Source organism: Salvelinus alpinus, chromosome 32, assembly GCF_045679555.1.
Source record: "Salvelinus alpinus chromosome 32, SLU_Salpinus.1, whole genome shotgun sequence".
In the NCBI taxonomy this organism is placed as follows: domain Eukaryota; kingdom Metazoa; phylum Chordata; class Actinopteri; order Salmoniformes; family Salmonidae; genus Salvelinus; species Salvelinus alpinus.
In genome coordinates, this window is record NC_092117.1 from 28951293 (window position 1) to 28968479 (window position 17187).

A 17187-nucleotide genomic window follows, 5' to 3' on the forward strand; every position below is an offset into this window, starting at 1 on the left:
TTGACTAACTGCACTGGTGCGTTTAGAGGATTCTGCTACATTTTATAATAATAAGGAACATCTATATTTTGATAAATTAAAATCTATCACTGATGGTATTTAAGTTTCAATTTCCAAGTTTTAATGTCATGCTCAAGTACAGTGACATGCCTTTCTTGCAAACTCAAAACCCATCAATGCAATAATAACAATGTAATACTAAAAATAAGGTGAAACAAAAACATGTATTTTTATCTCGTATAAGAAAAACAAGATTAAATATGTCAGCAGACTATATACAGGGTCAGTACCATATTTACAATGTGCAGGGATGCTGGATCGCTAGAGGTAGATACTGTATGTAGCCAAGTGGTTAGAGCGTTGGGCCAGTAACCGAAAGGTTGCAAGATCGAATCCCCGAGCTGACAAGGTAAAAATCTGTCGTTCTGCCCCTGAACAAGGCAGTTACCCCACTGTTCCTAGGCCGTCATTGAAAATAAGAATTTGTTCTTAACTGACTTGCCTTGTTAAATAAAGGTTAAAAAAATATATGGGTAAGGTGACTAGGCATCAGTAGCAGCAGCATATATGATGATTTTATGTGAGTGGGTGTTTGTGTGTAGAGTCTATAACTGTATGTGCATATTGTGTGTGAGCAAATGACGGAGTGTGTTGGAGTATCAGTGTGCGTAACTGTGTAGGGCCGTGTGAGTGTGTATAGAGACAGTGCAAAATAAGAATAAAATACAGGGGTCAACAATAAGAGTTACACCGAGGCCTGTACTCTGGAGCGGGATCGATTTGGAGATGGAGGGGTCCGTTATGGTCTGGGGCGGTGTGTCACAGCATCATCGGACTAAGCTTGTTGTCATTGCAGGCAGTCTCAATGTTGTGCATTACAGGGAAGACATCCTCCTCTCTCATGTGGTACACTTCCTGCAAGCTTATCCTGACATGACCCTCCAGCATGACAATGCCACCAGCCATACTGCACGTTCCTGCAAGACAGGAATGTCAGTGTTCTGCCATGGCCAGGGAAGAGTCCGGATCTCAATCCCATTAAGCATGTCTGGGACCTGTTGGATTGGAGGGTGAGGGCTAAGGTCATTCCCCCCAAGAAATGTCTGGGAACTTGCAGGTGCCTTGGTGGAAGAGTGGGGTAACATCTCACAGCAAGAACTGGCAAATCTGGTGCAGTCCATGAGGAGGAGATGCACTGCAGTACTTAATGCAGCTGGTGGCCACACCAGACACTGACTGTTACTTTTGATTTTGACCCCCCATTTGTTCAGGGACACATTATTACATTTCTAATAGTCACATGTCCGTGGAACTTGTTCAGTTTATGTCTCAGTTGTTGAATCTTATGTTCATACAAATATTTACACATGTTAAGTTTGCTGAAAATAAACACAGTTGACAGTGAGAGGACGTTTCTTTTTTTGCTGAGTTTATATCATTGAGTTAATAAAGCCGCATACAAACATGGTCTCTTTTTTGTTGTCTTGAGTAAGGCAGCTCCAAAATGCAGGTGTGTCAGTCTAGCTCAGTGCTTTCTGTGGTGGTGGGGCAAGCCAGCAGAAAATATGGAGCGTTGCACCGTGATTAGCTCAGTGTTCTGTCACTCATGGGGACACTATGTCACCTCCAAGTAAGGGTAGAGCTAGACAATTCTAGCCCCTTGGTTGCTGCCATAGAGTTACATTAGAAGTGCCCATCCAAGAAGGGTCAAGATCATTGACCACAGATAAAATGAGGTCAAATCACATATCTACTGTAGCTTTGGACTGATCATGTCAACATCATACTTTCAAAATCTTAGCTAGCTGTCATCATCATGAATCAAGTCGACAATCTAATGGCACATCCTTTTTAATCCTTGTCATATGAAGAGAAATTATAGATAAAACGTATCTGTGCTCATTGGCCATTGGACATAAACATTACACAACAAGTTGGAAATCGCAAATTCAACAATGAGTGGTTTGTAAGAAATCAGTGTGGCTAACTGCAAGCATTGCAAAGCAATCATTATCCTGCTATTCAGTGGAGTGGCTGTGTGGTTTCTTTTCCTAGTTGAAAATTAGAAACATTCAACATGGCCATGCTGTCAATGAAGCATGATTTGTGCCACGCTCAAAACAACTGTTAACTCGGAACTGCAAAATCTGACTTTAGTGAGTTCAAGACAACTGGAAACTCTGGAAAAATTAGCTACGACTGGGAAAATACATTTTGAACTTTCATCCAACTCGGAAATGTAAATTCGGAACATAGGCCTCTTTCTAGCGCTACGACCTGAAGATGACTAACGTCATCATGATTAGAATTTTTTCCCCCCCGAGCTCTGTTGTCTTGAAAGCACCATAAATCCAGAGAATGCCAGACAAAATCTGCCCACGAAGGACCGCCGCGCCACCTTCCTGTTCAAGTGAGCACCACAAAGTGAGTCCAAAAATATACTGTATGCTGCTGCATAAATGATGTAATATGCCAGGGAGATATGTATACTGTAGCTCAGAAAGTAATACTAACTGTATTTTATCTAGTAAGCTGTTAGTAGCCCATGTGCCTCACCCTAATAATTTGTTCTATTTTCACCTCTTAATTTCGCCTACTGTTCTGACTTGGTGGGACACATGTAGCATATAACCTGTTTTTGAGAAATGTAATCATCAAATATTGTAAGAGCTTTCATTGTCTGCTTTTATGCCTCCTTTATTTATCCTACGGTTCTGACTTGGTGTATAGGGAGAACACTGTAAGAACGGCCCATGTTCTGAATTCTGTTGCTGTACATTTAAAAAGTGATAGCCAGGTGTAGCAGTGGTAAGGTGTTGGGACTCTGCTGTTGGGATAGCTTTATGTAGGTCCTAACAGTTTGTGGGCACCGTTTGTCACCATTCATCTATTGTTTAGTGGCTTTGCTGGCATGCGTCCCACTTTTTTTTTTGCCTCACCAAGATTTACATGCAAAAATCGGCACTGTATAGAAGTCTTGGATGGCAGGGAGCTCCGTCCCAGTGATGTACTGGGCTGTCCACACCACCCTCTGCAGCATCATGCGATTGAGGTAGGTGCTATTGTCATACCAAGCAGTGATGCAGCCAGTCAAGATGCTCACAATGGTACAGCTATAGAACTTTTTGAGGATTTGAGGGCCCATGCATAAACCTTTTCAGCCTCCTCAGGGGGAAGAGGTGCCGTCGCGCCTTCTTCACAACTGTGTAGGTGTGTGGACCATTTTAAGTTATTAGTAATTTGGACACTGAATAACTTGAAACTCTCTACCCGCTCCACTGCAGCCCTATTAATGTGAATGAGGCCCCCCCCCCTCGTTTCCTGTATTCCTCGTCGCCGGTGATCAGGCCTACTACTGTCATGTCGTCTATAAACTTAATGATGGTGTTGGAGTCGTGTATGGCAGGAGGGGACTAAGCACACACCTCCACACTGACCCCTGTGCGAGGGTCAGCGTGGCAGAGGTGATGTTGCCTACCCTCACCACCTGGGGTCGGCTGTCTGGAAGTCCAGGATCCACCTGCCGAGGGAGGTGTTCAGTCCCATGGTCCTAAGATTGGTGATGAGCTTGGAGGGGACAATGGTGCTGAACGCTGGGCTGTAGTCAATGAACAGCATTCTCACATTGATATTCGTCTTATCTAGGTAGGTGAGGGCAGTGTGGAGTGCAATTGACATTGTTGTCTATTGATCTGTTGGGGCGGTATGCAAATTGGAGTGTGTCTAGCCTTTCAAAGCACTTCATGATTACAGATGTGAGTGCTACAGGGCGTTAGTCATTGTGGTGTTAGTCATTGTGGCATGAAACCTTAGAGTTTATGATTGCTTAAAGAGAACTTGTACACTTCCAGTTATTCAAATGTAGAGAGACAACCGTTTGCATTATTCCATGAAAGGTTAGTTTGTTGGTCTATCAGTATCTTTGTCACTCTGAAGCCAGTGTTCTTGTTGTAGCAGAAAGGGTCCGTCTCTGTGACCAAAAAATATTGGTCCCGTCTCTGTATACTCCTCATTGGTTCACCTAGACTTTTCACGTTGCGTCATAGGATGCCTTTGTTGTCAATCAAGAGAGTCACAATGGGCTGGTTCAGGAGCCTCCTGTTTTTTGACAGGTGAGATGAGTAGTGTTCACGAAAACCGAAAGGTTTACCTATCTATCACAGTTCATGGGCAATAAGGACAGCTTTCAGGCTTTCCTTTTTATATTTAAGCATGAAGATAAGCAGACCCTTTTGATTCTAACCTACAATGTCGAATCTGAAGAGGAGAGTAGGCGTAGCAGCTTGCTAGCCAGCCATCGACCCAAGCATGGTAGGTAGCCATTGTTTGGGTTGCTGAAGTGGCTTGCTAACTAGTTCTAGCTAGCTAGTCGCAACATATTTAGTTAGATTAACGAACTTGCTAGCTAGCTAAATAATGAATGCATTTAGTTTGCTACTACTGTCTTTAATTTGTGCTATTTTATTGTGTCAAGCTATTTAACATACGGAGTGTTTGTAGTCTTGGGACGACAGTCAGTTGTTCATCGCCGGTATACTCTTGCCAGCAGGTCTTGGGATGCTGTCATGGTGAGTTCAAAACTCTAGGGTTTCTGGTGAGACCGAGAGAGAGAGAAGCTTGCAGTCTGGTCGTGTATTAACTAGCTAGCTTTGAAGTTAACATCTTTTGTCAAGTATTTGCCATGTGTAACAAGCAAGCCACTGATAAAGGCAAGATTAAGACCCTTTGTTTTCACGATTGACACACATTTATGGCAGCTGACTGTTCAAATGGTATAATATAGCCTTAAACATTGGGAATACAGTTAACGTGGTCTTTACAGTGTTGGTGTGAAAGGGATCTCTAGTTGTTTGCCTGTCAATCAGCCCACAACTTTACATTTGCATGCTTTTAAAATGAAATGTTACTGCAGTCACATAAAATACAGGTTAACTGTCAAGAGGCCTGCCACAGTGCCTGCAGAGAGCTGTCTGTGTGTTTGACACCACATACTCCTCCCAATGGCTTTATATAGGCTAACAGCTGACTATATTGCAGCCAGGAGCTGTGGCCTGGGCCTTGCTCTCTGCAGAATGTTTCATGAAGGTGCTTATAATGATTTACACTTGTCACTTCAATTGTACTGTAATTTCTTGGTCTAAACTATTGATCTCTCATATAGACCTAGGCCTTTTTAAGGTGACAGAGTTGGTGACATTTCAGTGTGTGTCTTGGTGTGAGAATATTTTAATATGCATTTCTTCCGAATGACAATGACATAATGGAATGCTTTGCATTCTGCTCACTAGTATTAACAGAGGGGGTTTGGCCTCCTTGCATATTGTAGAACCTAGATGTTTCATGTTGATAGTTAGTTGATTGTTGTCAGGGAAGTACAGGACTCCTTACCTACCAGGTTCATACAGGCATGTCAACTCCACTCCTCCTTCCAAACTTCGTTTTTTATTGAACCTTTATTTAACTAGGCAAGACAGTTCTTATTTACAATGACGGCCAACCCTAACTCTAATCACGGCCGGTTGTGATAAAGCTTGGAATCGAACCAGGGTCTGTACTGATGCCTATGTGACGCCTATAGATACATCAAATGTATTTATATAGCCCTTCTTACATCAGCTGATATTTCAAAGTGTTGTACAGAAACCCAGCCATAAAACCCCAAACAGCAAGCAATGCTATAGCACTTAGATGCAGTGCCTTATACTGCTACGCCACTCAGAATCACTGTTTGTTTTTGTCTCTTTTGCCTCATGGTGTCTGTGTATGAGGAACAGACACGGTGACCTTGGACTTAGAAGAAAGGTCAAGGTACTGAGATCTCTCTCTCTCCACAGCTTGGGGCTTCCTGCATGATGTGTTACCGTGGTGACAACAGAGAACACCCATCCCCCTCTCCCTTCCCCTGGGCCGCCGCCCCTCCCACACCCCCCTCCCCCTAAAGCAGTCCTGACCTCACCAAGATGCCGGACAGAAAGGAGCCGCCTATCTATAACGACGACAGTGTGGGGACCTTCCAGTACAAGTTGCCGTTCTACGAGACCATGGAGCTGTTCATCGAAACTTTGACGGGGACCTGCTTCGAGCTGCGTGTCTCGCCCATCGAGACAGTCATCTCTGTCAAGGCCAAGATCCAGAGGCTGGAAGGTACGGTATATAACAGTACAGTAGTGACTTACTGACCCAGCATGTAGGCTACAAGGCTATACTGTTTCCCCTTCCTTTACTTAAGCAGGATAGGCTCCCTCCCTGTCTAACACTGTCTGGTGAAATGCGACCTGAAAAATGGCCAATTGAAAATGATCTATGAATATTAATAAGCTCAGACTCAATGCAATACTAATCCTGGCTGCCTAGAATAAGAAACTAAAAAGATATGCGTTGATGTTCACCTTCTTCTTGCACAGAAGATGAGCCAAGCAATACAAAATACATTTCTAAGCCAAGAAGAGGGATGGATACAAATGTATTCCATTGCAAAGAATGGCTTTCTGCTTTAGTAGAAACATTTATATCCTCACAGCATCAGACTTAGTATATCACCCTGCTCCTCCGGCCAAGCAGACAAAGGCTCTGGCTAGTTGGCTTTCCACACACACGTTAATTTTTTTTTAATCCAATCACTTTACTTTCATCATTTATTCGGCCTCATCCTCCGTCCGTCTTCCTTGAGAGCTCGATAGAGCACTGCACGTTTGGGATATTAAAGGTCCCAAACGGCCTCATCAATCCAGCGACGGCTGAGCTGAGCCTGGTGAGGTGGGAGCCTCTGGGAGCCAGTGTGTTTAGTAGTGATGAAGTACAGCTGGGGGGATGGAGGCGTTCCAAATGGCATCCTATTCCCTATATAGTACACTACTTTTTTTTACCAGGGCCCATAGAGGAATAGGGTGATGTTTGCAATGCAGATTGTGTGTAGAGTGATGGCGGTTGTGAGAAGAAAAAAAAGAAGCTAAGGTTTGCGATAGCTAACAGGCACTAATGCTGACAACAGAGAGGTGAAAGTCTCTAGCTGAGATTGACAAACAATTCCGTCAGGAGACAGACTCTTTGAACTACTCTGGATGCATCTCAGTAGTCTACAGTAGCCTCCTGCTTGTCTCCTCATCCTACTCTTACTGATCTGAAAATAGGTTGGAAGTAGACTATCATTAGATAGTAGATGCCTATCATTTCCATAGCGATGCAACCATGCCTAGATTCCCTGGGCTAAGGTGTTCTATTTGTTGTATTTCTTTGTCTTGCTCCCTATCTGAGGATGTTTGTGGTTCTACTCGTTTTATTTCTACTTCTCTCTCTCTCTTTGCGTGTTGTGCTCTCTTGCAGTCAGTCAGTGGGGGGTGTGTTAGTCAGGGCTGCGTGACTGGGCATGCCCCTTCACAATAGAGTAGTATGGCACTGCTCTGGCCCACTCACAAACACTGGGTTCCCTCCAGCACTCACTGGGCCAACGAGTGCATTCAGCGTGGGGAGAGGAGCTGGAAAGAGGGAGGGAGGCTGTGTCCCAAATTACATCCTATTTAGTGCACTACTTGTGACCACAGCCCCTATACTGTATAGGGAGTATGGTGCCATTTGGGATGCTGTCGGGGGGGAGAGTCCTCTGTCCTCAAGTACCCCAGCAAGGTTGTAGAGTAGGGATGGGCATGCGGCCCCCTTTTTGAAGGCCATTGGATTGCATTTTTTTGTTTGGGGTGTGGGGGACTTTTTGGGGGTTCTAAACTTACTTTTGCGAGGTAGAATAGTAGAATACACAAGGTGAACTTTAGAAATTTGGTTGTGCACCAACAGTTTCTCTTACAGTATGTTAGTCACTGATAGCCACTCAATTAGCCCATGTCAGCAAACATTAGTCTAACGGCCAGCTATCTAAACTTGTATTAATCAAGGTCGAAATAGAGACAGGGCCCCCATTGAGTTTGTTAGTCAGTCTCACTCAGGTATCATATTAAAAACTGCAAACATTTCCCTCCACCCTATGGCAAAACGTGTAGAATTGCAGAAAATTAACACTAAAATCAAAAAAGGTGCATGAAATTAGTTATAAAATTCTAAATCTTCTCTCCGGCCCCATGGCAAAATGTGTGTAATTGTAGCAAACTAGCTTTTTAAAAAGGAACATTTTCTCTATACCCCATGGTGAAATGTGTTGAATTGCACAAAATTAACTTGATTAATTTCTCTCCGGGGGGGGGGGGGGGGTCAACTGTGGCACCTCATGATGAGTTTGTATTTTTAGTGGCCACCACCGCATCAAAGGTTCCAATCTCTGCTGTAGAGAGAAGGAAAATAAGTCATAACTCAAGTACCTTAGTATGGTTTTAGAGTGAGGGAAGAGAATACTCTTCCCTGTTTATACACTGCAAGTGTCATGCTCTCTAGTTATGCCCAGCTTATCTGTTGTGAGATGTCAATGTGTGAGTGTTTTCACGCTCAAGTCAAGTGCTAGTTTCTAATGGTCTTCAGAGTAAAGTTTGCATTGTGGCCTGAGTCTGTCTTTAGCATGCTATGTCCTGTAGGGGGCATGAGTGAGTCATCTTTCTGGTCTGTGGCGATGGTGCTGCTGGAAAGAGTTTTCCTAGCCTAGCTGTCTGCTAGAGCGGAACATGTTGACTGTCTGTGAAACTGACCTCTCAACAAATAACCACAAAATGTTTTCCCTCCAAATAATACATCTGGACCCATATTCATAAAGCGGCAGAGTATGGGTGCTGATCTAAGATCAGTTTAGCCTTTTAGGTTATTCTTCACCCCCAGAAAGCTATGGCCTTTGGATTTCACATGCTGTGAAAAGGGTGCTTTTTCTCAGTTCTTCTGATGTCCTTTGTCTGTCTCTCGATGTAAAAAAATACAAATAAAATGTTTTCTTTCACACAATTACCTCTTTACTTATTTTAGATTTAAGGGAGTCTGTAGGTCGCATTATTTATCGTACAGCAAATGTAATTATATATACTGAACAAAAATATAAATGCAACATTGAGTTACCGTTCATAGAAGGAAATCAGTCAATTGAAATAAATTCATTAGGCCCGAATCTATGGATTTCACATGACTGGGAATACAGATATGCATCTGTTAGTCACAGATACCTTAAAAGACAAGTAGGGGCCTGAATCAGAAAACCAGTCAGTATCTGGTGTGACCACCATTTGCATCGTGACACATCTCCTTCGCATAGAGTTGATCAGTCTGTTGATTGTGGGCTGTGGAATAAGCATTTCACTGTTGAATTTGGCACACGTGACAAATAAACTTTGATTTGAATGTTGTCCCACTCCTCTTCAATGGCTGTGTGAAGATGCTGGATATTGTCGGGAACTGGAAAACGCTGTCGTACACGTCGATCCAGAGCATCCCACATGCTCAATGGGTGTCTGGTGAGTATGCAGGCCAGGGAAGAACTGGGACATTTTCAGCATCCAGGAACTGTGTACAGATCCTTGCGACATGCGGCCGTGCATTATCAGGCTGAAACATGAGGTGATGGCGGCAGATGAATGGCACAACAATGGGCCGGGGGCATTCTGTTCACAACGTTGACATCAGCAAACCGCGTGCCCACACGACGCCATACACGTTGATGTGAGGCCGGTTGGACGTACTGCCAAATTCTCTAAAACAAAGTTGGAGGCGGCTGATGGTAGAAAAATTGTCCACAGCTCTGGTGAACATTTTCTGCAGTCAGCATGCCATTTGCACGCTTTCTCAGCTTGAGACATCTGTGGCATTGTGTTGTGTGACAAAACTGCACATTTTTATAGTGGCCTTTTATTGTCCCCAGCACAAGGTGCAATGATAATGCTGTTTAATCAGCTTATTGAAATGCCACACCTGTCGGGTGAATGGATAATCTTGGAAAGGAGATTGTTAGTGAGCATTTCTCCTTTCCAAGATTATCCAATCTCCTTTCCAAGATTGTAAACACATTTGAGAGAAATAAGCATTTTGTGCATATGGACCATTTCAGCTCCTGAAACATGGGACCAACACATTGCGTATTATATATATACGCAATGTGTTGGACCCATGTTTCATGATATATTTTTTCTTAAGGGGTGGATCAGAAAGATTGTTGCTTCCATCAATGTAATTGTCTGCATCATGTCCCATCCCCCATATATTTTTGGGGTAAATATATATATATACACAGTGGGGCAAAAAAGTATTTAGTCAGCCACCAATTGTGCAAGTTCTCCCACTTAAAAAGATGAGAGAGGCCTGTAATTTTCATCATAGGTACACTTCAACTATGACAGACAAAATGAGAAAAAGAAATCCAGAAAATCACACTGTAGGATTTTTAATGAATTTATTTGCAAATTATGGTGGAAAATAAGTATTGTTTCCAGTCTTATATTATCTCCAATGTATCGTCCATGTAAAAAAACCTGTCTGATTAGGATGAATAATATCTGACAATACTTTTTTAATTCTATGCGCCAAGCATTTTGCTAGGATTTTTGCATCACAACACTGAAGTGTAAGAGGTCTCCAATTTTTTTAAATGGACTGGATCTTTATATATATACCACTTGGGTCCTGTTTAAGTAATAATGATATCAGACCTTCTTGTTGCGTGTCTGATAATCTACCATTTATATAGAAGTGGTTAAAACATGCTAATAATGGTCCTCTGAGTATATACATATATTTTTTTTAATTGGAAATACTTCCACTGGTATGCCATCCAGCCCTGGAGTTTTCCCAGCCTTAAATGCTTTAAAACTTCTTACGGCTGAGATCCCATTAACGGGATCGACTTGACAACAGCCAGTGGAAGTGCAGGGCACCAAATTCAAACGACAGAAATGTCATAATTAAAATTCCTCAAACATACAAGTATTGTACATCATTTTAAAGATAAACTTGTTGTTAATCCCACCACAGTGTCCGATTTCAAAAAGGCTTTACGACGAAAGCACACCATCTGATTATGTTAGGTCAGTACCTAGTCACAGAAAAACACAGCCATTTTTCCAGCCAAAGAGAGGAGTCACAAAAAGCAGAAATAGAGATAAAATGAATCACTAACCTTTGAACTTCATCAGATGACACTCATAGGACTTCATGTTACACAATACATGTATGTTCTGTTCGATAAAGTTCATATTTATATCCAAAAATCTCAGTTTACATTGGCATGTTATGTTCAGTAATGTTTTGCCTCCAAAACATCTGGTGATTTTGCAGAGAGCCACATCAATTTACAGAAATACTCATAATAAACATTGATAAAAGATACAAGTGTTTGACATGGAACTTTAGATAAACTTCTCCTTAATGCAACCGCTGTGTCAGATTTCAAAAAAACTTTACGGAAAAAGCACACCATGCAATATTCTGAGTACGGCGCTCAGACACAAAAACAAGCCATACAGGTACCCGCCATGTTGTGGAGTTAACAGAAGTCAGAAATAGCATTCTAAATATTCATTTACCTTTGATGATCTTCATCAGAATGCACTCCCAGGAATCCCAGTTCCACAAATGTTTGTTTTGTTCGATAACGTCCATAATTTATGTCCAAATACCTCCTTTTTGTTCGTGACAAAAAGGCCAGACAAAAAGTCTAAGAATTCCATTACAGTTCGTATAAACATGTCAAACGATGTATAGAATCAATCTTTAGGATGTTTTTAACATAAATCTTCAATGTTTCAACCAGAGAATTCCTTTGTCTGTAGAAATGCAATGGAACGCAGCTAACTCTCACGGGGGCGAGCCTGAGTGAGCTCTGACTCGATCAGCTCTTATTCCCTCATCCTTCACAGTAGAAGCATCAAACAAGGTTCTAAAGACTGTTGACATCTAGTGGAAGCCTTAGGAAGTGCAATATGACCCCATAGACACTGTATATTGGATAGGCAAACCTACAAACCTCAGATTTCCCACTTCCTGGTTGGATTTTTTTCTCTGGTTTTTGCCTGCCATATGTGTTCTGTTATACTCACAGACATCATTCAAACAGTTTTAGAAACTTCAGAGTGTTTACTATCCAAATCTACTAATAATATGCATATCTTAGCTTCTGGGCCTGAGTAGCAGGCAGTTTACTCTGGGCACCTTATTCATCCAAGCTACTCAATACTGCCCCCAGCCATAAGAAGTTAATTGCATCAAGAAGTTTCTCCTCTGTAATTTGGCCTTCACATGAGTCTTTCTGTACATATGTTAATTTTACATTATTATTAGGGAAAAAATCCATACAATTAGTTTGTTAGTGGAGATGGAGGAGACTGAAACAAACATATTCTTAAAGTACTTCACTTCTTCTTTCAAAATATAATTTGGTGAATCGTGCGTGACTCCATTTGTAACAAGTTTCAATACATTTGTTTTGGTAGCATTTCTATATTGAAGATTGAAAAATAATTTGGTGCATTTTCCCCCATATTCCATCCAGTTCGCTTTATTTTTATAATATATTACACTTGATCTTTCTTGAATAAGTTCCTCCATTTCTTTTTGTTTTTCCTCAACTTATTCTGTGCCTCTATGCGTTTATATTTTTGTTCAGTGTAGTTAACTGCTTTTCTAAGGGTTGCCCCTTTGACCTGACAAAATTGATTGTAATGACTCAGCCTCCCACTGGATGGAGCCAGAGACACGTTTATTCAACAGAGAAGCCTCTGAGTGTCCTAGAACTGTCTTTTTTGTGTTCTGACTTAGAAAACGGTGGGAAATTCATAAAACAAGTAATGTGAACACATTATCAGGAAATCTAGTGCCCGAATTCGGGCAATGTAATCTTATGAGGATACTGAATAAGATTATATTGACAGGGTACCTGATCCAAGTTCAGCACTCCTACTCTGAAATGCTTTGTGATTATGGCCTCTGTAGTGTCTTCACTTTCTGGCCATACTAGAAATGATGGAAGTATGTTTCTTCTTGCCTGGCTACCCACGGTCAAAACCCTACGGTCAAAAAATACACCACGCCTACAGACGTTAGTTTCTTCTCCGCAATGAGTCTGGAGCAGAGTACCGATTTCACCAAATGCGAACACATTCGGGACCTTCTGATTGGTCCACAAACTGATGGGTTGGGCCAGAACACGTGTGGGTATTGCGGCGGTTTTAAAATGTAATTGGCTTTGATACTCTTGATTGGTTAGAGACGATCCAACCGCTGATAGCCTTTGTTTTGTACAATGCCACTCGTCACCACAGACGACTTCAATGATGGCAGTCTCAGACTAAAAGTATGTAGCGATTGACAGAGCAGCGGACGAATTGAGAGTTGTCAGGCTATGGTTCTTCTTTTTTAAATGTTTTTTTATTTAACCTTTATTTAACTAGGCAAGTCAGTTAAGGACAAATTCTTCTTTACAATGACGGCCTACCAAAAGGCAAAAGGCCTCCTGCGGGGATGGGGGCTGGGATTAAAAATACAATTAAATGAAAATATAGGACAAAACACACATCACGACAAGAGACAACACTACATAAAAAGAGACCTAAGACAACACAGCATGGCAGCAACACATGACAACACAGCATGGCTGCAACACAAAACATGGTTTAACATTATTGGGCACAGACAACAGCAAGAAGGTAGAGACAACAAAGAACATCTAGCCGCTCGAGAGCACCCTTACCTGCCAATCTATAAATTACGTCTCCGTAATCTAGAATGGGTTGGATGATTATCTGATTCAGGGTTAGTTTGGCAGAAGGAGTAAAGGAGGAGCGGTTACGATAGTCTAGATTTTTAAGCCTGCATCTTTATGTGCTGAGAGAAGGACAGTGTACTGTCTAGACATATTCCCAAGTACTTGTATGAGGTGACTACCTTCTTTCTCTGCTTTACTTTCTAACCACATAAATTGGTTGATTTCTCAGTGTCTTGTCGTACTTTTGTTCATGGATGTTCTGTACTGTAATTCTTCCTGTGTGGTTATCCTAAAAGGTTGGTGGAAATGAGAGGGGTGTTCTGTACTGTAATTCTTCCTGTGTGGTTATCCTAAAAGGTTGGTGGAAATGAGAGGGGTGTTCTGTACGGTAATTCCTTACTTGGTTATGAGGTTGGAGGGAGGGGGAGATCTTGTGTAAATTCACCTCTGTCTGTTCTGTCGTCTTGCTTGCCCCCCCCCCCCCAGGTATCCCTGTTGCCCAGCAACACCTGATCTGGAACAACTTGGAGCTGGAGGATGAGTACTGTCTGCATGATTACTGGTGAGTTTAACTAGGTCGTGTTCATTTGGCACCAAACTGAATGAAACTGGGAGAGGCTACCTGGACTAAGTAAGAGTAGTTATTTTACCTTTCTGTTCCAAAGCATTTTAAATTGTTTCCTGTTACGTGCCCTAATTAACACAACCCTGTTCACAACCCTTTAAAAAAAAAAAAAATTAATCTCTGGTCAGTTAACTGGGACCTATTGTCATATATAGCAATGCCCTGTAAACGAACCATCAACTTTGATCTTGTAATTAGTGGTTAATTGAAATTAGTGAAGTGGAGGACTTGACTATATGCTTTGAAATGAACTCCCCTTGTAGTGAATACATTTTCTCCCCAAGCCCTGATATCAATGAACCAAGAGATGCCGACTTGGCTACAGTCACATATTGAATGTGTTTGTGAGTTGTCAGTTTTATTAGATACAGACCCAGTCTACAGATTGTAGATGGTGGTTGCGTCATGAATGCTTGTCGCTTAATTTTCCACATGATCTGTCCCCGGTGAGGTTTAGTTAGGTCTGAGTAACAACAAAACATCCTTTTGAAGTCTGAGAAATGGAGGGCGAGAGCGGGTGGATTTGTATAAAACGGACGTTCCGTTTGAATTCCAGTGGAATTCCCAGATGTGTGCATAAGTTCATCTGGAGCGCAGACTGACTGAGGAACGATGTTTGTTCCGGAATAATTATCGTTTTCCCAGTCAATGTTTATTGGGCACCAAACGTAAGAAAACCAATTGAAACAGGGAAAGACTACCTGGAAATGCAAATGTTTTTTGATAATGATGATACGTTTTCCGCTGCGTGCCCTAATGAACACCACCCGTGCCTGAACGATCAAGCTAGCTGTAAGGCAAAGCAATACGGTGATAGCTTAACCGATCCTTCCAAGGGACTTGGGACAGCTTCAACATAATTGCTGACATTTATCTTGTTGTCTGTCTATTTGTGTTTCTGCAGTATTGCTGAGGGCTGTACTCTGAAGCTGGTGCTAGCCATGAGAGGAGGACCAATCAACACCAGGAGAGGTAGGTAGCTAGGGGGAGATGTTGGGATTTCTCTACCCTCACTGCTGTACACCCATAAGTATTCACACACAGTAAATTCATCTATTCTAGTCCTGTAAGCCTCTGTAGCAACATTTTGATTTGATGAACACTGCCCTAATGTCCATGAAGTGATTGGTTGGTTCTTTCTCTTGGGCAGTGTCCATGAAAGACTTGGTGGCTGGCTGACTGAGTGGCTGACTGGCTGAGTGGTTGGCTGACTGGCTGAGTGGTTGGCTGACTGGCTGAGTGGTTGGCTGACTGGCTGAGTGGTTGGCTGACTGGCTGAGTGGTTGGCTGACTGGCTGAGTGGTTGGCTGACTGGCTGAGTGGTTGGCTGACTGGCTGAGTGGTTGGCTGACTGGCTGAGTGGTTGGCTGACTGGCTGAGTGGTTGGCTGACTGGCTGAGTGGTTGGCTGACTGGCTGAGTGGTTGGCTGACTGGCTGAGTGGTTGGCTGACTGGCTGAGTGGCTGACTGACTGGCTGAGTGGCTGACTGACTGGCTGAGTGGCTGACTGACTGACTGAGTGGCTGACTGACTGGCTGAGTGGCTGGCTGACTGGCTGAGTGGCTGGCTGAGTGGCTGACTGACTGACTGACTGGCTGACTGACTGACTGAGTGGCTGACTGACTGACTGAGTGGCTGACTGACTGACTGAGTGGCTGAGTGGCTGACTGACTGACTGAGTGGCTGACTGACTGACTGAGTGGCTGACTGACTGACTGAGTGGCTGACTGACTGACTGAGTGGCTGACTGACTGACTGAGTGGCTGACTGACTGACTGAGTGGCTGACTGACTGACTGAGTGGCTGAGTGGCTGACTGACTGACTGAGTGGCTGACTGACTGACTGAGTGGCTGACTGACTGACTGAGTGGCTGACTGACTGACTGAGTGGCTGACTGACTGACTGAGTGGCTGACTGACTGACTGAGTGGCTGACTGACTGACTGAGTGGCTGACTGACTGACTGAGTGGCTGACTGACTGACTGAGTGGCTGACTGACTGACTGAGTGGCTGACTGACTGACTGAGTGGCTGACTGACTGACTGAGTGGCTGACTGACTGACTGAGTGGCTGACTGACTGACTGAGTGGCTGACTGACTGACTGAGTGGCTGACTGACTGACTGAGTGGCTGACTGACTGACTGAGTGGCTGACTGACTGACTGAGTGGCTGACTGACTGACTGAGTGGCTGACTGACTGACTGAGTGGCTGACTGACTGACTGAGTGGCTGACTGACTGACTGAGTGGCTGGCTGACTGACTGAGTGGCTGGCTGACTGACTGAGTGGCTGGCTGACTGACTGAGTGGCTGGCTGACTGACTGAGTGGCTGGCTGCCTGACTGAGTGGCTGGCTGCCTGACTGAGTGGCTGGCTGCCTGACTGAGTGGCTGGCTGCCTGACTGAGTGGCTGGCTGCCTGACTGAGTGGCTGGCTGCCTGACTGAGTGGCTGGCTGCCTGACTGAGTGGCTGGCTGCCTGACTGAGTGGCTGGCTGCCTGACTGAGTGGCTGGCTGCCTGACTGAGTGGCTGGCTGACTGACTGAGTGGCTGGCTGACTGACTGAGTGGCTGGCTGACTGGCTGGCTGAGTGGCTGAGTGAGTGAGTGAGTGGCTGGCTGAGTGAGTGAGTGGCTGGCTGAGTGAGTGGCTGGCTGAGTGAGTGGCTGGCTGAGTGAGTGGCTGGCTGACTGAGTGGCTGGCTGACTGAGTGGCTGGCTGACTGAGTGGCTGGCTGACTGAGTGGCTGGCCGGCTGGCTGACTGAGTGGGTGGCCGGCTGGCTGACTGAGTGGGTGGCCGGCTGGCTGACTGAGTGGGTGGCCGGCTGGCTGACTGAGTGGGTGGCCGGCTGGCTGACTGACTGACTGAGTGGCTGGCTGACTGACTGAGTGGCTGGCTGACTGACTGACTGGCTGGCTGGCTGACTGACTGACTGACTGAGTGG

At 43.9% G+C, this 17187-nt stretch overlaps 1 protein-coding gene across 1 annotated transcript in view; it reads left to right on the plus strand.

Moving 5' to 3' along the window:
* The first annotated feature begins 4086 nt into the window (after positions 1–4086).
* Positions 4087–17187, plus strand: part of LOC139562569 (AN1-type zinc finger protein 4-like) — a 71026-nt gene continuing 57925 nt past the window's right edge. Inside the window, exons 1-4 of the mRNA XM_071380343.1 lie at positions 4087–4311; positions 5835–6144; positions 14102–14177; positions 15145–15212. Of these exons, the coding sequence (XP_071236444.1) occupies positions 5961–6144; positions 14102–14177; positions 15145–15212 (328 nt within the window). The 5' untranslated portion in view covers positions 4087–4311; positions 5835–5960. The remainder of the gene's footprint in view (positions 4312–5834; positions 6145–14101; positions 14178–15144; positions 15213–17187) is intronic.